This window comes from Rhincodon typus, chromosome 16 (genome assembly GCF_021869965.1).
Source record: "Rhincodon typus isolate 14 chromosome 16, sRhiTyp1.1, whole genome shotgun sequence".
In the NCBI taxonomy this organism is placed as follows: domain Eukaryota; kingdom Metazoa; phylum Chordata; class Chondrichthyes; order Orectolobiformes; family Rhincodontidae; genus Rhincodon; species Rhincodon typus.
In genome coordinates, this window is record NC_063347.1 from 26,489,684 (window position 1) to 26,512,931 (window position 23,248).

The window sequence follows — 23,248 nt, forward strand, 5'->3', positions numbered from 1 at the left end:
AATTTCTACAAGGTGAACTTCAGAAATTCATCTGAATCAACAACTTTCAAACCCACGACCACTTCCTTCTGGAAAGACAAGGGCAGCAGATACAAGGGAACATCATCACCTGCAATTTCCCCCCCAAACCACTCACCATCCTGATTTGGAAATATGTTGCTGTGCCAGAATCTTGGAATTCCCTCCCATGGGCATTATTGGTTTCCCTGCAGCACAAGGACTGTTGCAGTTCAAGAAGGCAGCTCACCGCCACCTTTTCAAGGGTAACTAGGGATGGGCAATGAATGCTGGCCAGCCAATGGTGCTAACATTCTATAATTGAATAAAAAATTGTCCATCTGTCTCTCCTGGTTTGCCATAGTCATGTGACCTTTACCATGAGTCACACACTGCATCAGCCAATTAGAAGCACTTCAACAAACACTGAATTCTGATCTACTGCCTTGTGGTGTCAGAATTGAAGCCAAGATTGATTGTTGAAGAGCTGTAATAAAAAAAGCACAGATACTGACAGAAAATCAGATACCAGTTTGTCATGCCACATCACAGACCTTTGCAAAGTGACGCAACGTATCAACCAAAAATGAAGTCGTGAAAGGTAAGGTTGAAGTTTTATGATGGAAAGATGTTGAGAGGATACATTACTCTGTAAGCCCAATGCAGTAATATGAAGGAAATCTGGAATTGCAGGTCATAGCAGGCAAATGCCAATCATCTCAGGCTGAGCAGGTCTAAGGCTTGGAATGGTAACCCTCAATGTGCCAAAAAATATTTGCAGTGTGTTGCAGCACACTTAGCCATTGATCGTGGAACAGATCCGGGAGGAGTACAGCAGAGTGTTTATAGGTTTTCGATGTTTCCCAGGAAAGTATAATCTTGAAGTAGGTGAGCATTTGAGACCTATTCGCATTTGAGGAAAGTTTCAGCTGCCTTCAAAACCAGCCTGACAGAAAGGATCGAAGAAAGTAGTTAAAAAGTGACAACCTATGCAGAATGGATTAGCAGCTTCGTAGCAGTGAAACATTCTGGAGGAGCTGAGACTGTGAATTGATCCAAGCGATCTAAATGGATGTCTGAAGAAATCTCATCATTCCATGCCAACCATTGAAGGCATTTTGCCACTATTTGCAAGGCAAAAATCTTCACTACCCTAGATGCAAAGGATGACTACTGTCAAATTCAACTAGATTAAAGTATTAGCTTTCTAAGTACATTCTGGCTGCCCTTAAGGGGATACAGATGGTTGTGTATGCCGTTTGACTCCTGAGAAATATCAATACAGACAAGTGATGTTGCTGGAGTGAAATTATAGTGGATGATTTGCTAGTTCATTGATGTGGTGATGCAATGGAAGAAGTCATTGCTGACCGCAATCAAAATTTAGTGCAACTGCTAGACCGAGTTCACCAGATGAACCTGGAGCTGAACCAGACAAGGCAACTAAAGTCAATGACAAGGTCCTGTATCGCCCCATAATGTGACACCAGTGAGATTTGATTTGGGGCAACCAGTTGTATTTGTTTCCAGGGCATCAACGCAAATAGAACAATTCTATGATTTGGGTCAAGAAAGAATGCCTGGCTAATTACTGATTCTGAACATTTTTGTCAATACATATGTGGAAGAGATAAAAGGCTACTTCAAAGCCTTTTTGTCAAGTCGCTGCTGTCTGCTGCAAAGCATTGTCAGAGGATGTTACTGCACAGATGCTGTGGCCTACTGAGTATTGGAAGCATTTTCCATTATAGAGTATCATCAGTTGTTACAGAGATACCGCCTGGGTACAACGTAAAGCAAGGGAAGCAAATGTACAGTGAAGACGTGCTATCAATAGCAGCACTCCTGATGAAGAAAGTAGAGGATGCTACAACAATGTGAAACAACAGGTTATTACGCTCTCAAAGTTATTAATTTGAGGAGGCCGGGGCACGATGGCCTAGTGGTCTCATCACTGGAGTGTTAATCCAGAGACCCACGTAGCGTTCTGGGGACCTGTGTTCAAATCCCGCCGTGGCAGATGGTGGAATCTAGATTGTTAATTCCAGATATTTATTGAATTCAATGATGGCCATAAATCCATTGCCAATCTTTGGGAAAAATCCATCTGGTTCACTAATGTCTTTTAGCCAAACTGCCACCCTTTCCTGGTCTGGCCTACATGTGACTCCAGACACACAGCATTGTGGTTGACTCTGAGCATCCCTGAGGGCAGTTAGGGATGGGCAATAAATGCTGGCCAGGCCAGCAACACCCTCATCCCGTGAATGAATAAAGGAAAAAAAATTCCAGCAAAAATAATGGGTTGGATTTTCTGAGGAGTGGAAATCCCACTCACTTTGCCATAACCTTTTTTCCAGAAAAGAGGATAACTCCATATTTCCGACAAGATTCGTGGCTCTGTCAGAAATACAGAACTGTTCGGACAGTTCTTTTGCAGCACAGAACTGAGAGAGGAAGGCAAAACATGTCCCCCTTTTCACAGCAGTTAGCTGTTATGAAACTTCTGAAACTTAAAGTCCTGACTTTGGCAGCTATTGTGAAATTGTATATCCATAAGGTAAGTGTGAAGTTAGGGTGCTGGGAGAAAATGGTTAGTCAAAAATTAAAATTCCAGGGCAGTTTGTTTGGAGTCTGCTGCAAAGGGGAATCTGCAGTGTCCCCACATGCAAATCCTATTCACTTTGGCATGATGACTGTCTGAATAACCCAGGCCATTAAATGTACTAGACAAGCAACTTTAATTCAAGTGAAATACCAACAACTGCAACTTTCGGAGTACTCCCAAAAGGTAGCAATCGAAGAAATGTCTGAAAACATTGAAGAAAAACTTGTTGTTATAAGAGCATATTAAACATATAGAGATTAATAAATAGCCCAAGATGGCATATAGTTCAATGGAAATATTGTCATTATCGTGAAGGAATAAAGAGATGTTAAAGTGCATCCATAGAAGGTATCCAGGAATTGGATACTCAAACACAAACAAACTGTGATGGGAATGACTCCAGCAGGTGGAGAGATACCCCACACCCGATTTCCATTGATTTCAGTTTTCCTTCGGTTCCTTGGTGCTACATTTGGTCAAGTGCTGCCTTGAAGTTACTCACACCTTACCCATTTGAGTTCAGTGTTTTTGTCCAAGTTTAGAAGGAAGGCCCTATTGGAATGCAAACTGAGCACCAGTGAGCACCATCACTTTGCTGCAAATAGACCCCCTACTTGTTTCAGGCATGGGTTATAGAGTCATAGAAGGTGTACAGCATGGAAACAGACCTTTCAGACTAATTCATCCAACTTGTCCATACCGACCAGATATCCTAATTTAAATCTAGTCCTATTTGCCAGCATTTGGCCCCTATCCCTCTAAACCCTTCCTATTCATATACCCATCCAGATGCCTTTTAAATGTTGTAATTGTACCAACCTTTGCCACTTCCTCTGGCAACTCCTTCCATACATACACCACCATCTGCGTGAAAAAGCTGCCCCTTATGTCCCTTTTAAATCTTTCCACTCCCACCTTAAATCGATGCCCTCTAGTTTTGGACTCCCCAGGGGAAAAGACCTATTCACCCTATCCATACCCCTCATGATTTCATAAACTTCTATAAGGTCACCCCTCAGCCTCTGCCACTCCAGGGAAAATAGCAGCACCCTATTCAGCCTCCCCATGTAGCTCAAATCCTCCAACCCTGCCAATATTCTTGTAAATCTTTTCTGAACTCTTCAAGTTTCACAACATCTTTCCTATAGCAGGGAGACCAGAATTGCACACAGTATTCCAAAAGTGGCCTGACCAAAGTTCTGTACGGCCGCAACACAACCTCCCAACTTCCATACTCTATGCAGTGACCAATAAAGGCAAGCATACCAAATGCTGCCTTCACTGCCCTGTTTACCTGCAACTCCACTTTTGAGGAACTATGAACCTGCACTCCAAGGTTTCTTTGTTCGGCAACACTCCCCAGGACCTTACCATTAAGTGTATGTGTCCTGCCCTGATTTGCCATACCAAAATGTAGCATTCTGATCATCTATGCCAGATTTGGATTCACAGTAGATTGTCTGCTTGCTTGTAACCCAACATTTTAGATTCTTATATGTCTGTTATTAATCTACAAAACATGCATGCATCAACAAATCTATTGTGTCCATTCTGCTGTTTTTAATATCCATCTGCCTGGTAGTTTTTCTGAAGTTTACATAAATTTCCTTTCAGCTGCCAAATTTTGGGAAGAAGAGTTCTCAATCTATTATCCAATGTGAATAGTCAGTCTAAATTATACATAGACCAGAAAGTATGAAATCAATAATGAATCTCCATGTGAGGATGATTAGTTTGAGCCCTTATGTCTTGATCAGTTCCCATTGACATTTAGTATGTAGACACATTAGAAGGTTATTTTCACATTTCAAAGAGCTGTAGTTTAAGTCTCTCTTGTGTAAGAGTTTCAAGTCCTTTTTTCCATTTATTTTAAGGATCCCACCTCCAATTTATAATCCAAGCTTAAGTCTAGATTCTATTACGTGTAGGAGTTAGGGAAGAATATGCAAAGTAACATAAATCATAATACAGTATTAGGAATTCTCTGTTTTATATCTGATCTCCTATTAGGCAAATACTGATTCTTTCTAGTTCAAGGAGAATGATTAGCTGCCTTCACAAGTTTTAGCAATTAGCCACTTGTCCCATGGCAGCCTCATCAAGTTTTTGATCATCTTACGTAATTAGTTCTCTGTTCTCCAGCCCTCACATGACTCACGAGACAATAATCACATTTCCTCCAACTTCTCAGTTTCCAAGCAACCAGCCCATACCGTATGTCCGCTATAAATTTAATAACTTTAAACTTACTAATTTATTACCTATTATCTTGAGCACAATCTTGCAGGTTTAGTCCATTCAGTTCCTTTAACAATAGCACATTTACACCACATGAATCAGTTACAGCCCTGGAATCAAAATAACTAAACTGTTAAAGATCACTTTAACTTCAAAAATCACTGCAAACAAACTTCACACCTGTCCTTGAAAGGTTAATAGGATCAGTTAAACTCCAAATTACAGATTCAATATGTTCAACCCCTTACCCTTCTTCAAACACTTGCTTCTTTGGCTCAGTTATTTATTATTTATATAAGTCGCATCCCCCTTCACCAGGTATCATACCATTCTTGGGATAATGGGAGAAGGAAGGAGGGATCACTTGCGCAACCTTTTCCCAAAGAGATGAGAGTGTAACAAACACTTAGCAATTTGGCTTGAGTGGATTATCTAGCCTGGCAGTGCACTACCGATACAGTGTTTCTTGCCATAATAAGAGACGTTTGTCGGCAGTGGTATCCTTTGCATGAGATATTAAATTTATGTCTATCTGTATATTGTAGTACATCAGTAGATACCAAATATTTCTTAGCAAAATTTAAAAAGGGGTATGTCTCCAAGTATCCTACTGGGACATTTTCTCCATGAACAGTACCGAAAACCGATTACATGGTCATTAATCTCCATGTTTGCAGGATCTTGCTTTTAAAAGTGGACTCTGTTCCAAAAGGTAGTGGAGGCAAGGATATTCAATCTTCTTAAGATGGAGTAGATAGATTCTTGAAGAATTCTCTTAAGGTGGAGTAGATGGATTCTTGTTAGGCAGGGGCATCAAAGGCTATGAGGCATAGACGGGAATGAAAATTTGTATTTGAAACAGAAGCAGTTCAGTCATGATCTTACTGAATGGCAGACAGGTCAAATGGCCTACTCCTGTCCCATATATTCTTTTTATTAACAACAATTAATTGTGGTTCAAAGAAATTTGTCTTGAGTGAAGAGAGATGAGCGAATTGTGATAAGCTTCTAAGTAAATATAAATCTGTCTTTATTTGCTACTTCAGTAATACAAATATTAACTTATTAGTTACTGATCCAAGTGAAGTTTGTTGGTATTTAAAAGTATGCTGGCATAGACATTAGGTGCAGAGATTGCAGTCCAGATTTGCTTTGTGGATATAGATATGGTTCTGGGAAATATGCAGATCTGAGACTGTATCTCTGTTGAGATGCATACTCTGTGCACTATTCCTGGGGAATTCCAGGTGGCTGATAATTGACCGTATGTAAGCTGCATTAGGCAGCACTGAGTCTTTAAAGTATGTCAGCTATGACTTCGAATATGTTGGCCATGATCTCCAATTTTTGTTGTTCCTCCTTTTTCAAAGTATTTAGCACTTAGACTTCTGCAACACACATTATGTGAATTAACAGAAAGAAAACATATTGGGCAAATCTTCACTCTGCCCATCTCTAATTATTTTTGATCAGCCCTGTTCAGACACGTTCTGCATCTCTGGGGCAGGTTAGACTTGAACTCAAATCTTCTGGCTGAGAGGTTGGGACACGACAACAGCACCACAAGACTCTTTGCTCATCACCAGTAATCTTATTCACTGTGCTGTTTCCATGCCAGCTTAAATAGAAGTTGATATAATGTGGAATTAATCAAAATTCTGTTGTTTCTGTACATTACTACAATTCTTGCTTAAAAAGCATTAACAACATAAAATTCAATTGACAGTGCGTAAAAGTTTGTTTCTCGAGCAAGAATTAAATTAAAACTTGATTGATCTATTCATTGTAAACTACCAAGCACTGCAGATTGCCTATGTGCAAGTTATAAGTTGCAGAGCAGATTAAAACATCATTAGTCAGAAACTCATAACGGGCAAAGGTACAATATGAGTGGCATTGAATCAGTTATTCACTAAATGCAGTGACTGATATTTAATTCTGTTGACTTTAAGGAAACCGAATATGAGCCATAGCAAATGATGGGGTTGATGTGATATTGTCCGTTGTGATCTATCACCCAAGCCAAATTTCTACTTGTGTTTCTTGGCCTCCAGTAGAGACCAATCAGTCTAGAGAGAAAGAATGATCTTCAAACTTAGCTAGTAACTTTGCCATTCCTTTTTAGAATTAGCCAGTTCTACTTCAAGCTTACTGTCATTTTTCTAACCACCAAACTAAAAATAAAACTAAAATGAAGATAAGCTAGTTTTGAACCAGTTATGTTGCAGTGACCACAGAATTTATACTACTCAGGTAATCAGTCAACAAAAACAATCTTTCCAATAACCAGATTTGATGATTCAACTTATTATTTCAATTTCCATCAAAATATTAAAGTATCTGATACATGACACATTTCAGGTTAAAAAGCATATGAATGTGCAATAATTTACTTTTTCCTGCTAGACGAATTCTTACAGTGTGGTTGTACTTTTGTAATTGTCAACCTCACTATAATCAGACATATAATTATTTTTAAAATGTCTTTCCAATTTTAAATTTGCATTAGACTATACTCAATAACATATTTTGATGTGCAAATTCTTGAATCCACACAAATGTGTCTTTCTTTGGTGCACTAAGTCTTTAACTAACACTTTGTATTAGGTTTGTGTGCCAAAAAAGGAGAGATGGCTAGTAAGTAATTTTTATCTGACTGCTTGCAGCGCTTTCACTTCTGTTTCTCAGATACTAATTATGCATGGTTTATTGGGATTTCAGTGGTGTGACTTGTCCACATTTACCTCCCTCTCCTTTCCCTTCCAGCCTAAACCTGAATTAGCTCCCTATTTGTTGCAATTGGTGTGGAACTTCTGCTTGTTAATGGGTTGATATTTGGCCAGTATTCCAGGTTATCTGATGTAATGAATAGCTTTTTAATATTGTTTTTAAAGTCAAATAAGTAAAATTGAAAAATCTTGTTCATATATTTTTGATTTCCAGACATATTTTGAATATATAGCTAAGAAATATCATACTTCAGATCACCTGATCTTAAATACCATTCTTGGGTTTATGTCATATAAACCATAGTTAGTAGATGCACAACGTTTATATTAATGATGATTTTCATGCTATTACTTCAGTTCGTCATACCAAATTGAAGCAAATGTCAGAAAGACTATGTATTCTATAAATCATTCAGACATAAGTACTTCATAGCTATTAAATAAAGATTCTAGTTATTCTACAGATTTACTTTTTTAAAAATTTCAATGTAACACTCAAATTATTGATTTTAAAAGTCGTAATTTATTAGTTTTGTAATTGGTCTGTTTAGCTTATTTTAGGTTTAATTCATTAAATTAAAGTCTAAATTATTAAATAATGTTCTTCATATTTAAGTGAATTTCAATCAAGCAATCTTCTATCATAATAACAAAAAGTGCTGAAAATACTCAGCAGTTCCTGCTGCATCTGTGGAGAAAGAAACAGTTCACGTTTCGAGTTGAATATGCCTCTAATATTAAAGTGCAAGTTTCTAATATTAAAGTGCAAAGATTTCAAGTAAATACTTGAAGTCTGAATTGGTTAGTTAAGTTACTTTGGTATATAAGTAATAATTAATATTATGATTTAACATAAATCTGTTAATAATTAAAGACAAGTGGAAACTGATAAACGCTGAATAAAAGAAAAAAATCTTTGCTTTCACAGAGCAAAATACAGCCATAATTATCTGTGTTGTAATTGTTTATTATAATTATTGATTATTTTTAATTTCAATAGACCACCGAAAGGAAGATGCTTTCAAGATTCACATAGGAATCATCACTGATTAACAGACATGTGCCATCTTTTGTTTTAGAGTAATAGAGTCATACAGCACGTCCGTGCCAACCAGGTTTCCCAAACTAAACTGGTCCCATTTGCCTGCACTTGGCCTATATCACTCTGAACCTTTCCTTTTCAAGTACCTGTCCAAATGTCTTTTAGATGTTGTAACTACTCTTGCATCTACCACTTCCTATGACAGTTCATTCCAAACATGAACGACCCTCTGCATGAAGAAGTTGTCCCTCCAGTCCCTTTTAAATCTTTCTCCTCTCACCTTAAATTTATGCCCTCTAGTTTTGAACTCCCCTGGGGAAAAGACCTTGGCTATTCCCCTTATCTGTGCCCCTCATGATTTTATAAACTTCGATAAGGTCACCCCTCAACGTCCTTCACTCCAAAGAAAATAGTCTGAGCCTATCCAGCCACTCCTTATAACTCAAACCCTTCAGTCCTGGTAACATCCTTGTAAACCTTTTCTGTGCCTTCTTGAATTTAATAGTATCCTTCTTATAGCAGGGAAACCAAATCTGTACACAGTAGTCCAGTAGTAGGCTTCGCTAACATCCTGTACAACCGCAACATGATGTCTCAACTCCTCTATTCAGTGGTCTGAGCAATGAAGGCAAGAATGCCAAATGCCTTCTTCACCACCTTGTCTACCTGTGACACAACTTACAAGGAACCCCAAGATCTCTCTGTTCGACAACACTCCCCAGGGCCCTACCATTAACTGTGTAAGTCCTGCCCTTGTTTGTCTTAACAAAATGCAACACCTCGTATTTATCTAAATTAAAATCCATCTGCCACTCCTTGTTGAAATGTCTTTGTTAAGATTTAAACTTTATCAATGGAAGGTTGAACATTCCTCACTTTAGTCTTAACTATATGTGTCACTAAACAGAACAAAAGGAACTTCTGTAGTATACATTAATACACAATTTATTTTATTTCAGTATATTTTTCCCAGAAGAATATGTACTATTTCTTAAAATTAATCACATTACAATTGAAATAATTTTTAAACAATGGAGCAGCATGATCAGTTGGATTCATTTCCCATCAAACTCCTAGATAAACTATTACTTAAATGTTTGAGTTGGCAAATTTATTGATTTGTTTGTGAGCTAAATTTTCCAGACTTAACTAAAGGTATGTTCATTGCTTAACATGTGTTAATATAAATATTTGCCCCTACCTACTTTGTGTAGGGCTATTTTAGTGACTCCTGGAACGTGTTTGACTTCCTCATCGTTATTGGCAGCATTATAGACGTCGTACTTGGTGAACTTGATGTGAGTACTGTAACTTAACAGCAATCATTGCTCCTTTTACTGCTTTACTAAATATATCACTGGACAAGTCACAAACAGTTCTGCCTATTTTCAGACATAAAAGAAAGACTTACAAAACTTTATATTTCTCTCACTTTACCTCTTTCCTTTTCTAGAATGCAGAGGAGGTCAATTCCACAAAAAAAAAGGCTCAGCATGGCTATGAAAGCATCAGTTTTTTTAATGAAAGCTTTTTTACTCGATGTGCATAGTCCAAACTATATAGTACAACTGCAATGGGTGCAATGGTCACGTGCCGAATTTCTAAAATATGAAACATTGAAAAGGATTCCATTCCCTTTATGTATCTATTTAGGACGCATTGGAAATAATTCATTAAATAAAACTACAAACTGATAATTATAGCTGCTTGGCATCGTAAATTATTTTGGATATTTAAGTGAATTTTAATCAAATATACTTTGTATTTGATTAATATGATTGAATCATATACAAAAATATCAACAAATAATTGAAACCTGGAATATTTATGTAAATTATATTATTACATTTGTAGCGGTTGATTTTATAACTTGACTCAAGTTTGGAAGAAAGGGCAATTGAATGAAAGCAGAATACTCATGCTTTCACAGTGATGCAAAATACAGACAAGTTTATCTGGGTTGTAACTGAATTTGTGTTGTAACTCTGGACTCTCACTTTTTTCTGACATCTTTTCTCACCCCTCTCTGCTCCTATTGAATGTTTACATTCACAGCACTATTTCGCTGATGCATGGAACACTTTTGATGCCTTAATTGTTGTTGGTAGCGTCGTTGATATTGCTATCACAGAAGTTAATGTAAGTACAGGCTATCAGTGACTGCACTTGCAAATTATCCTTGTTCCTATATTAGGAAATTTTTAACATAAAAGTACAAAGTCTGAAATTGTATCTTTACTTTAGTAGTGAGTTTTTAATGTTTGGATAACTTTGTTATACTTAAGAAAATTTCAAAACAATAACTCTTGTGCTAAGTATTTATTTAACTTCCAAAAGTGTGATATCATAAAAAACTAAGTTACAATTTACAGTGCTCACAACTTGACTATAATATTTTGACCCTATATTTAATGAACTTTTTAAACCCGAGTCTGTACACCTTTAATTGAAGTTGACAAACTGTGTATTCAGATGTAGCAGCTGTCCAGAAGGACCTATGATTGACAGAACAATGTATAACCAATTATGATATATTTATAATTTCATGAATTCAGACAGGGATTTGATAATGTTATTGTGAAATTATTTAAATTAAACTACACTTTCATTATGCTCCCAGGCCAGTTGTTTCTTTTAATAGAAAACATTATTATGGTATGCAGTTTTGAGTTTTCCACAACAATGTGAAGAAGGCTGCTGAGGATGCCCAAAAACTCCCCTGGATGGAAAGTGGTAGTTTCTAGTAGGTTTTCAGAGGTTTGAAAATTGTTCCAACTTTATTCAGTAAGACTTTTTTTTATATTGTCTAACTAAATAAATAAATTTTATTTTACGAGCTTAATTTCAATTATGAGCATTGTCTATTATTTTAATACATTGTAAAGCATATTCTGAAACATTAAAAAATTAATTTCCTGTCTCTATTTTTGTCATTTACTAATTGAAAACTCACTACTTTGGTAGAGTCAGTTAACCATTGTACTTTTTCCAACTTGTCCAGGTTGCTTATCCATTTGGTATTACGCAGATTTGACACTATGACATTAAATAAGCTGTGGGTGATTCTGAATTGTTATGAAAGTGTACCACTATAAAATTTTCTGTTTTCCCTCACAAAAGCATAACATGAACAGATTATAAATAATCTTATTATAATTATAATTATAATTATATTATGCATTGCCTTCATATTTCAGTAAAAACTGGGCAAATAATGTTTTAATAATTTTTTTTTATTTTGAATCATATTAATTATGCAAGTTGATCACTGTGTTCTCATAAAGTACAATCCAAGACTTATTCTGTCTACAGCAATATAATATGTTACCCCTTCAGATTTTATTGTTTCATCAGCATCTTGGTCACTAAGATTGTGATATTGCATATGCAGAACATAAAAATGATTGATTAAGTGATTAATTAACACAAGGTAACGAACTTAAAGGAAAGATGGGAAGCTGAATCAGAACTGGGAATGCCATCCATACAGGCAGTCAGTGATTGAAACTAGAAGTTCCATTAATATTTTGCATGCAAACTTACTCTAAAACTAAGTCTATTGAAATAAAAAGTTAATTTTAATATGCCATACAGAATATCCCAAGAATATTTTAAAGCAAAGACAACAATGGGTTTTCTAATTATCCTTCATTATGTTCATTGTGTTTTCTAGAATCTTGTTGAGGCAAGTATAAATTCTGGTTCACTGCCCAGTATCATGCACTTTCTGTTTGTAATTTTTTTGCAAAATTTTTATGATCTCTGTTTATGGAGTTTGAATGACTTGAATTGTGGTCATCCAAGTTTTTTTCCTAATTTAGGAGGAAGAAATTGAAATCTTCCATATGCTTTATATATTAAAATAGATATTCTATTATTTATCCAATTTGTACTTTTTTGTTTATATACGTTTTTAAGTTCAAGTTAACAAGGAAAGGAACTCCACCTAAATTAGCTGACAGACTTTTATGAACCTGGTTGAACAAAATGTTAGGAAACCTTTAAAGTGTCCTCAAAACTTTGCGTATTAACACACTTAAATAAGATAATTATTTACATAATTTACATATGTTATCTTTGGTTACATAATACAAACAATGACAAGTTTTAGTTTAAATATTTCAATATGTATCTGCATTGATATATTTTAATTGAAGTTGAAATGTTTGCTACAGAGGAATAGTTTATCATTTGTAGAATAAATTTGTCATTTGGCTGACAGAATGTGTCTTAATATCTAAATTCAAGAAAGGATTTATTTTCTGCTTTTTTTAATTGAAGTGATCAGTATGAAAGTTTTTTTTGAGTTTTACAAAACTAAGATAAGCAAGAAAGCAAAAATACATTCCAATGTTGCTAAAAGGGGACAAGTGGTCAGATCTTTTTGTCTTGTACTAATCAGGTCTAGGATGTAAGAAGCAGACTTGTTTGGAGCCATCAATGACTTAGAGATGTGACAGGAACAGCCAATGGTCAATCACTTTTTATTTTCCAATGAAAAAGATGCAATATGTGCACAAATTTCTTATGTCCACATAAAAATGTATCCTTTGTGTTGTTATATGTAACTTCTGGCAAATGCATTGTGCGACAGGCTTGATTGATCTTAAAGGAATCATGGAGACTGCCAATCTCTGCTGCATTTCCACGGTAAGACCCTGACTCGGAGTCTACTTCCCTGGTCTGAAATCTTCAGTTATCAGGGCACTAGTGAGATTACAATTGGAGCACTGTGCCCAGTGTTGATTACTTCATTGAATGAAGGATATGATTGCATTGGAAACAATTCAGACAAGTTTTACAAGACTAATATTGGAATGAGATTGTAATCTTGTGAGGAAAGGCTGGACAGGTTAGGCTTTTATACACTGGAGTTTAAAAGAGTTAATTGATAATTGAATTATTATTTAATGATTTATTGAACCAATTAATTGATTCAAAATGTAACTTCTGAGGGGCCTTGACAGGGCAGATGTGAAGAGGTTGTTTCCTGTTATGTCAGCATCTACAACTAGAGGTTGCTCTTTAAAAATCTGCAATTGTTCATTTAAAGCAGAGATGACGCAAAAACCAGTTGAGTGTTGAGAGTCTTGGGAGCTCTCTTCCTGAAAATGTTGTTGAAGCAGTCTTCAAATATATTTAAGGCAGAGGTAGACAGATTTTTGTTAAGCAGAGGTGTAAAAGGTTATTGGGGTAGGCAAGAATTTGGATTTGAGGTTATAATCAGATCAGCTAGTTGATTTAGTTGAATGAGGGGAAGCAGGTTCAAGGGGCTGAATGGCACATGTATGCTCCTAATTCATCTGTTGTACTAAGATTGACTATTAACTGCTCCTGCTATATATCCATGCCAACAATCACCTAACCAATCAGCACCCTGTTCTGATCCTGCATAAATTGATGTTCCTTTCCCAAAAGTCAGTGTCTTGCTTCGTAGCCCTGATGAGTGCAAGGTGAAAAACGTTAACTTTTTTGTCTCCTTTTAGCAGTGTTTAAATTTGTACTACCAAAGATTTATTTGTAATCTGATGTCTTCAATTACTTATATATTCAATTGTATTCTATGATGGAGTTGAAAATTTGGTTGACCATAATTTCAACAGATCTTTTGCACTGGCGTTTTCTGCATGATCACTTGGACTGAATAAAATAAACAAAACAAAACTAGAAATGAAACAGCAATTATTTTTTCAACACATGTATAACACAGTTTGATGTGTTACCATATTTCAATGCTACTAGAATCCTCGGTTTTTAATGCTTGAAACTAATCAGTATAGAGTATTGTGAAATTTAAATCGGGGGCAGGAATTGGGGGGCAGGAGTAGTACAATCATAGATTTTTTGCTGTCTCTTCAAATCTGACTTTTCATTCTGTGTAATTGTGTGACCTGCAATTTCTCAGGAAGGAAGCATGATTCATGTCTTGAATGTAGGCATCCAAATACCATAGGAAGTAGAATTATGGAATTGCAGTGCGCAAAGAGGCTGTTCAGTCCATCAAGTCTGCACCAACCCTCCAAAGAGCATCCCACCCAGACCTAGACCCCCACCCTAACCCCATCACCCAGCATTTACCATGGCTAATCCACATAGCCTGCACATCCTTGGATACTATGGGGCAATTTAGCATGGCCAATCCACCTAACCTCCATATCTTTAGACTGTGAGAGGAGCCTGCAACACCTGGAGGAATCCCACCCAGATACAGGGAGAAAGTGCCGACCCCATACAGACAGTCGCCCATTGAACCATCGTGCTTAGTCTTCTGAAAATTGTGAGGAAGTAATATCAAAAAATGAATATCTGTGGCCCTTACAACCACAGACAAAGCAATCGTAATCAGAAGTTCCTCATGTCTTCAATTGTCTGACACTTGGCGCAGTGCAGTAATACCCCTCTCTGAACCTCAAGTTCTTAGCCATAGCTCACTTGTTAGCCCCAGATGTGACATTCTGGTTCCATAGGTCTTGTATGTTCAGACATCCTTCCACATGCATTTTTTTGAAAGGTAATATTAGACGTGGGCTTATGGTGACAGTGTGATAATATCATTGACTCATCGTCCAGCGACCCCGGCTATTACTCTGAGGATATAGGTTCAAATCCCACTGTGGCAAATGATAATGGTGATTCTTTATATCATCAACTGTTGCAAAAACACATCTGGTTCACTACTGTTATTTAGTGAAGGAATTCTACCTGTGGATCTGACCCACAGCGACGCGGTTCACTCTTAACTGACATCCAAAATGGCCAAGCGAGCCGCTTAGTTCAAGGGCAGTTCACGATGGGCAGCAAGTGTCCACATTACCAGTGATGTCCACATTCCTTAAAAGAATGCTTAACTGCCATATTAATGTAATAGTATCACCTCTGATATATATCTGCAAGTGATTATTCTGTGTAAAGTCTCCAGATTACCACCATTTTGAGCTGGATGTGGAAAGTTCTATGATCTATGAGGGAGCTTTTCTTCTTGTCAGTGTGCAACAAAAAGATTGTTAATTAATCAATGCAGGCATGATACAAACTTCATGCTATCTGTTTATTACTGTGATTGTAGATTGTTGCCATTATCACAATTGAGATTTGTAAGACTGTTATGTTTAAAAATGGCTTTTGGTTTATAAGATTATATTTTGAAACAGGAACTTCAAATTAACAATAATTAAAGAGAGTCATATGACTTGTTCTGGCGTCTGCCTTTCAGCCAGTCTTGATGGTTTAATTGTTGGAGTTCAAAGAATTACTCAGATTTCTTTTTCTAAGACTAAGGCTCACGGTTTTCTCCTGGATACAGTGTCTGTGTACATAAGTAGACTACTTGTATACCGTATGTAGATTCTGAGTCTCCCAAAGTTCCAGAGAAGTATTATTACTGTCAGCTGTAAACAGCTGTGCTGTAAACTATCCTTTTATTTTGAGAAGAAAGTGACTTGGAAGAGGTAATAATTAGTTACTTGGGTAAAAAGCTGACGTATTTCCCATTGCCATGGGGAAGACAGTAAAGAGTGATATTTTTGATATTGGGTTACGGGCTTCCCTGCAAACCCATACATACGGCTAAAAGGAGCTTTTCATTTTGTCTTGCATGGACTGCAAGCCACCTGAACATAGAGAGAGCAAAAGGTAGCTGTAGCCAATACTGCAATTCAAGCAGAACAAGTGCTGATTTTGATCATTCACAGTATGGATCATCAGTGGAAAACTCATGTTAAAGTTGAAGATGGGTTTGTGAGGATTTAAAGGACCTGGAAGATTTGCTTAGCTTAGAGCTAGAGGAAGGAATTTATACTATAAGCTTCATTGTGAAGGGTAGTTTTGAAATTCAAAGTTACTGGCATGTAAAGTAAAAAGAAATCAAGCCACTTGGAGCTGAGATTAATTTGAGAATGGTTCCCGAAGGATGATATGTCCATGAAGGGACAATGCAATATGTAAATGCATCTGGAGATTTTATTCATGCTAAAAGTTAAATGAGAAATCTCTTTTCTGTAGTTTCAGGTATATGTTGCCAATGAAAAGAACATAGTGTTTAGTCAATTATGTTTTAGTCATTTGTTACAGTCAAGGCTTTATTGAACATGAAATCTTTCTTTCAACTATTGTTTTGAAATCCAAATTTCTCTTGAAAAATTAATGATCTCTCAGGTGTTTGTGACATCAGTGCCCATTATACAAGTGGATGGCTGCATGCCTGAGAAGAAGGCTTGAAGTTGAGAATTTAGCAGCATTTAAACCTAACATGTGAAATAGCTCTATAGAGGCCGGTATCCTGTCACCAAGTCACCCTTTATTTACACATGGACAGTCCTTGACTTATAGTACTGCCTCATACAGAGTCAGACACCAGAGTATCAGCCAGAGCTTCCTGATTGGACCAGATTAACAACCCCAATCAGGGAACTCCTATTCTATGAGGTCCAGCTGGCAGACCTTGTTACAATCACTGCAAACTGCACAAGTTAAAACGAGTCTGCACTTTAAAGGGGAAATGTACCTTGCCTGGAGCAATTGATGATAGTAGCCATGAAGTGTCCAAGCAGAAAGAATTCTGAAAAAATAGCATACCAGGGAGGAGAGCATGTTTCAATGTTCTCTGTATCACTGGAGGTCATGATGGAGGAGGATAATAGCACTCCAACTACAAGGGACTAAAACGGTCTTCTTGGATGCAGACTTTGTAAGGTTTGTAGGAGCAGACCATCATTATCACTGCCGGCAGTGTAGCTCTGAGGTCATGAGCACAGTGTTGTAAGCTGCTCACTAATCTCAAAAGTGTTGTCAAGGTCAGGAAATACATCCTCAGATGCTCTATCCTTACAAATGAACTAGTAACCTCACACAGTGCTCAGTTCACTACGTTCCCTTTATGCAATTGCCAACTATATCTATCATGAATAATTTCTCATATTCACAGACTCACCCTCAGTATATCTCTCAGACTTTTTGATTATGACAGCAATATTACCCAAATGAGTTGGACTGAATCCTATCCCTAACCCATTGAATAGATGTGGGCAGGAAATGTCAGCAGTTAAGACACCAATTTGGGACAATTTTGTGGCATTGGTAGTACTTCTGATAATGGAGCAGACCCCCAGCATGTGGGGAGATTACCATCACCACCTAGAAAGTCTTTATGCAGCAGTTGGAAGGCCATCTGAGCTGAATGTGCCCCCTAAGGAGGAAATTGTGAATAGGAAGGGCGCTACCTGCAATCTAGTGATGCAGGAGCAAGACAACGTTTTTTGGGAACCGGGCCAACTGATCCCTTATCCCATTCACTGTCAGGACAGATTACCTGAAGGTACTGGGAATATGGCTCAGAGGGGCAGGGGTATGTGCAAATACTTGGGAGGAGTGTATCATTAATGTGAGGCAGAAACGGGGCTTATGGGAGAACCACTATCCCTGAACTGCAATTATCAAGTGTGAGGGACTGTCAGTTGTACTGCATGTAGCACAGGTCTAGCCCATTCCTGGAACCTTCACCTTAGCAGTCACCTGAGCCATCTTCATTTTCATCTGGGGCCAAAGATGGACCATGTCCACAGGGACATCATGTACAAGGCTCTGGAGAACAGGAGGAAGGATGTATCCAACACCGCCCTCCTCCTGATGGCCACTTTTGTGTGGCTGGATCAAGTTGTGTGAACATCCTCAATTCGCAAACGCCACTATGTGCTGAAGTAAAAGAGACATAGAATCATTCAGCACGGAATCAGACCCTTTGGTCGAACAAGTCCTTGCATAATCCCAAATTAAACTAGTCCCACCTGCCTGTGCTTGGCCCATATCCCTCCAAACATTTCTTATTCATGTATTTATCTAAATGGCTTTTAAATGTTATAACTGTACCCACACCCTCCACTTCCTCTGGGCGTTCATTCCACGCACGAACCACTCTCCATGTAAAAAAAATTCCCTAACTTTTTAAAACCTTTCTCCTCTCACCTTAAAAAATGCCCCCTCATCTTGAAATCTCCCCCCCTAGGGAATAGACACCTGCCATTCACCTTATCTATACCCCTCATGATTTTGTAAACCTCTATAAGGTCACCCCTCAACCTCCTATGCTCCAGTAAAAAATGTCCCAGCCTATAACTCAAACTCTCCATTCCTGGCAACATTCTGTATTTACTAGTGCAGTTGGGAAGGTTAAACTAAAATGGCAGGGGTTTGTGAATTCCAGTCATCACTACCCTCTTGAGAGAAGAAATTCCTTTGGATCTCAGTTCTAAATGACCATCCCTTGTTCTGTAACTCGATTCCTTAGTTTGAGATTTCCCACTTGAGAAAAAGTCTTATCAACATTTACCCTCACAAGTCCACTTAAAATTTTGTATATTTCAAGAGGATCATCTCTCATTTTATTAAACTCCAATAAATAAAGTCGTAACCTGTTTAGCCATCCTTGTTAAGTCAACCCCTTCATCCCAAAAATCAATTATAGCGTCATACAACACAGAACAGACCTTTCGGCTCAACTTGTCCACGCCAACCAGGTTTCCTAAACTGAACTAGTGCCATTTGGCCCATATCCCTATCCATGTACATGTTGTATTTGTACTCGCCTCTACCATTTCCTCTGGCAGCTTGTTCCATATATGCGCGGCACTCTGTGTGAAAATGTTGCCCTTCAGGTCCCTTTTAAATCTTTCCCCTCTCATCTTAAACCTATGCCCTCTAGTTTTGGACTCCCCCACCTTGGAGGAAAGACCTTGGCTCTTCACCTTATCTATGCCCGTCATGATTTTATAAACCGCTACAAGGTCATCCCTCAGCCTCCTATGGCCTAGGGAAAAAATGACCCAGCCTATACAGCTTCTCGTTACGGCTCAAACCGTCCAACCTCGATAACATCCTTGTCAATATTTTTTGCACCCTTACCAGCTTAATAACATCCCTCCTATAGCAGGGTAACCAGAATCGTATACAATCTTCCAAATGTGGTCTTACCAATGTCTTATACAACCGTAACATGATATCCCAACACCTGTACTCAGTTTTCAGACTAACGAAGGCAAACGACTTCTTCACCACCCTGTCAACCTGTGATGTCACATTCAAGGAACTATGTACCTGTCTCCAGGAGTCTCTGTTTACAACACTCCCCAGGGTCCTACCATTAATTGTGTAAGACCTGCCTAGGCTAGTCTTACCAAAATGCAGCACCTCGCATTTATCAAAAACAAAATCCGTGTGCCATTCTTAGGCCCGCTGGCCCGATTGATCAAGATCCTGTTGTACTCTTAGATAACCTTCACTGCACTTTACCACCAATTTCAGTATCATTTGCAAATTTACGAACCATGCCTCCAATATTCTCATGAAAATTGTTTATGTGAATAACAAGCAACAGAGGATCCAGCACCAATCCTTGCAGCACGCCACTGGTTACAGGTCTCCAGTCTGAACAAAAACCCTCTACCACCACCCTCTGTGTCCTACTGTCAAGTCAATTTTGTATTCAGTTGTCTAGCTCTCCCTGAATCCCTTGTGATCTAACTCTACTAATCAGTCTACCATGCAGAACTTTGTTGAAAGCCTTGCTAAAGTCCATGTCGACAATGTTTAGCACTCTGCTTTCATCTATCTTCTTGGTCATCTGTTCAATAAACTCAATTAAGTTTGTTTGACGATTTCCCACGCGCAGAGCCATGCTGACTATCCCTAATCAATCCTTGACTTTCCAAATGTACGTAGATCCTGTTTCTCAGAAACCCTCCCACTAACTTACCCACCACTGACGTCAGGCTCACCATTCCATAGTTGCCTGGCTTTTCCTTGCAGCCTTTCTTAAATAATGGCATAATATTAACCATCCTCCAGTCTTCCGGCACTTCAGTTGTGGCTGTCGATGATACAAATATCTCTGTTAGGTACCTATTCTTTGCTGCACAATTTTAGACTCTCTTTTCAATTAAATAACAATCTGCCTTTGATTTTTCCTACCATAGTGACCTTACACTTTCCTGCATTAAACTCCATCTGCCAAATTTTTACCCAGTCGCTCAATCTCTTATCCCCTTGTAGATTCCTTACGTGATCATAAGGCCCTTGCACCTATTTTTGTATCATCAGAAAATTTGGAGACATTGTTCTTTTGCCCCTTCCTTTCCGACATAAATATAGACGGTAAATAATTGAGGCCCTGGGACTGATCCTTGTAATTCTTGACTACGTACATATTTCCAATCTGGAAAATACTCATTAATCCCAACTTTGTTTTCTGTGTGTTAACCAATCCTCAATCCATCTAAATTGCCTTATAAATTGAGGCAATAGAAAGTAATATAAATTGCTATAAATATTGTTAATGAATATATTCATACGAGGAAACAAAGTTAGATAAAGAAGGTCCAAATATAAGAGTGTAAAATTCAATACATCCAATCTATTTAGGTTATCTGAGTTTACTGGAACTAATTAGCTATACTTTGCAGTTTTGGTTAAATATTTTTGATCTATTTGTTTCTTCCACTCCTAATTTATTTTGGAATTTAGTTTTCATGAAGTTAGTTAGCAGAGCTATTTACAAATTTATTTACGTCTCTTTCATTTACAGTATGTATTTGCCATTGTGGTATCAATACATGTTTGTGATTTTTATAATAACAGTTTACATGAGTTTTGCAATTAGCTTTTGTCATTGAATAACACATATTTTCTAAAGCACCAAAACATCACCATAAAGCACCAGTCATTGCATGTATTTGGCACCACATTATATTTGCATGAATTTGTTGAACTCCCCCTTTCCCCTTATTCTCTCTCTGCTGTACTTTCACCATAATTACCTTGTACTTGAGACATGGAAATCTTTCAGCTTCATGTCTAGTTTTTTTTTTACACAGTCCATTGCTGTGACAGAATGTGGGTGCTTGGAGAGAGTCGTAATTGCAGCTTTTGTCTGCAAAATACTAACTTTTTCATAACATTCAAATTAATTATTATAGTTGGCCTTGGGTCACCCGTTGAATGTCATGGTCAGTAACTAGTCCTTTGAGTGTATAATTTTGTGCGCATTTGTGTTTATATATTGTAGATTTTAAATATTGTTGCAATAAATTAAAGTATAAATGCATGGACCTCCTTTAATAAATATATTGTGCATGAATAAGTAACATTTGTTTCTTACTAATCATTGAATTTCAGTGAGTGTAAAGTAATTGGGTTTGCATAGAGAATATATAGAATAGTTTATTAGGACATTATCCTTTGACCCCTGGAAGCTGATTTAAATGCAATACGTGCTAATTGCATAAAAGAACCCAGTGTTTACTGAATGTAAGGTTCCTATGAGAAATGATTTTGGATATCTCAACCCACCTGGCCCTAATTGAGCAATTTTTTTCTAAGAGGCATTTTTAAAAAGGAAATCTCACTCTGCTGTAGTAGTTGATGCTGTTTTAAGATTTAGAGTAAGTGGAATCTTTGGAGACAGAGGACAGTGAATTATTCACTTCTAACCAATGCTTTACCGAATCAGAGGGCACATGATATGTGGGTTTAATTTTCAGGACTTTCACGGGGTTGGGGATGGAGTTAGATGTTACTGACTGTTATGTCAGTTTCCTGACGCCAGTCATGTTCTCTAGGTTCAGGACCCAATCCTACCTGATCCATGATGAATACTAATTAGTGGAGCTTATGAATGGGGAATGCTGCAGTTTTAAAAGGCACACAGACTGCACAGTTGTCTGTCCAAACCAGGTGAATGAAGGCAAGTAATCAATAGCGAGCCAGTTGTGTCTATACGATCAAAATAGCTGAGTCTCAAAGAAGGATGCATGGCACAGAGAGGGCATTTGAGGATTGGGAAACAGGTACACTTGGGACAGTGGGCACTAAGTGCTTGGGCAGTGCAGGGCTTATCATATTCCTGGCATCAGAGACACAGAAACAGAGGGAGACTATTATCAATTGTCCAACTGACCCTGCTGAGTCATTTTGTCACTGTTTCTTCTCCTGCTCGACCAAAATCCAGAGAATATAAGATCTCTTCAACACGGTGTCACTGTTGGCCAGCATTTATTTCCGATCCCTAGTTGCCCTTGAGCAAGTGGTGGTGAGTTGCCTTGAACCACTGCAGTCCATGTGCTGTAGTTGACCCACAATGCCCTTAGGGAGGGAGTTCTAAGATTTTACCCAGCGACAGTGAAAGAACAGCGATATTTTCCAAGTGATTTCCAGGATGGTGAGGGTTTGGAAGGGAGTTTAGAGGTGATGGTGTTAGGTGGCAAACCAGCTGAAGAGCTGCTCAATGATAAGTTCCTCTTCAGGTCAATGATTCTCTGAGGAGCAAACACCTCTCAAAAGTCTATGAATCAAGCCTGGTTGCTCCTCAGCTTTCCCAGAAACCTGTCTCCAGCATGGAAGCCAATTTGATTGCCTAAAATTACAGTTCTTTGAGTTGACAAATTTTCATCTGCAGTTCAACCAGCCTGGTGCAAGTGAGGTCTGGATCTCACAACAAACCAGCAGAACCACCAAGCAGAGATAGTTGGAACTGCCGATGCTGGAGAATCTGAGATAACAAGGTGTAGAGCTGGATGGACACAGCAGGCCAAGCAGCATCAGAGGAGCAGGAAAGCTGACGTTTCAGGTCAAGACCCTTCTTCAGAA

At 37.9% G+C, this 23,248-nt stretch overlaps 1 protein-coding gene across 1 annotated transcript in view; it reads left to right on the forward strand.

The window, feature by feature from the left end:
• Nucleotides 1-23,248, forward strand: part of cacna1da (calcium channel, voltage-dependent, L type, alpha 1D subunit, a) — a 504,619-nt gene that overhangs the window by 335,364 nt on the left and 146,007 nt on the right. The window contains exons 30-32 of the mRNA XM_048606392.1: nucleotides 9,829-9,921; nucleotides 12,978-13,005; nucleotides 15,551-15,563. Coding sequence (XP_048462349.1) covers nucleotides 9,829-9,921; nucleotides 12,978-13,005; nucleotides 15,551-15,563 — 134 coding nt within the window. The remainder of the gene's footprint in view (nucleotides 1-9,828; nucleotides 9,922-12,977; nucleotides 13,006-15,550; nucleotides 15,564-23,248) is intronic.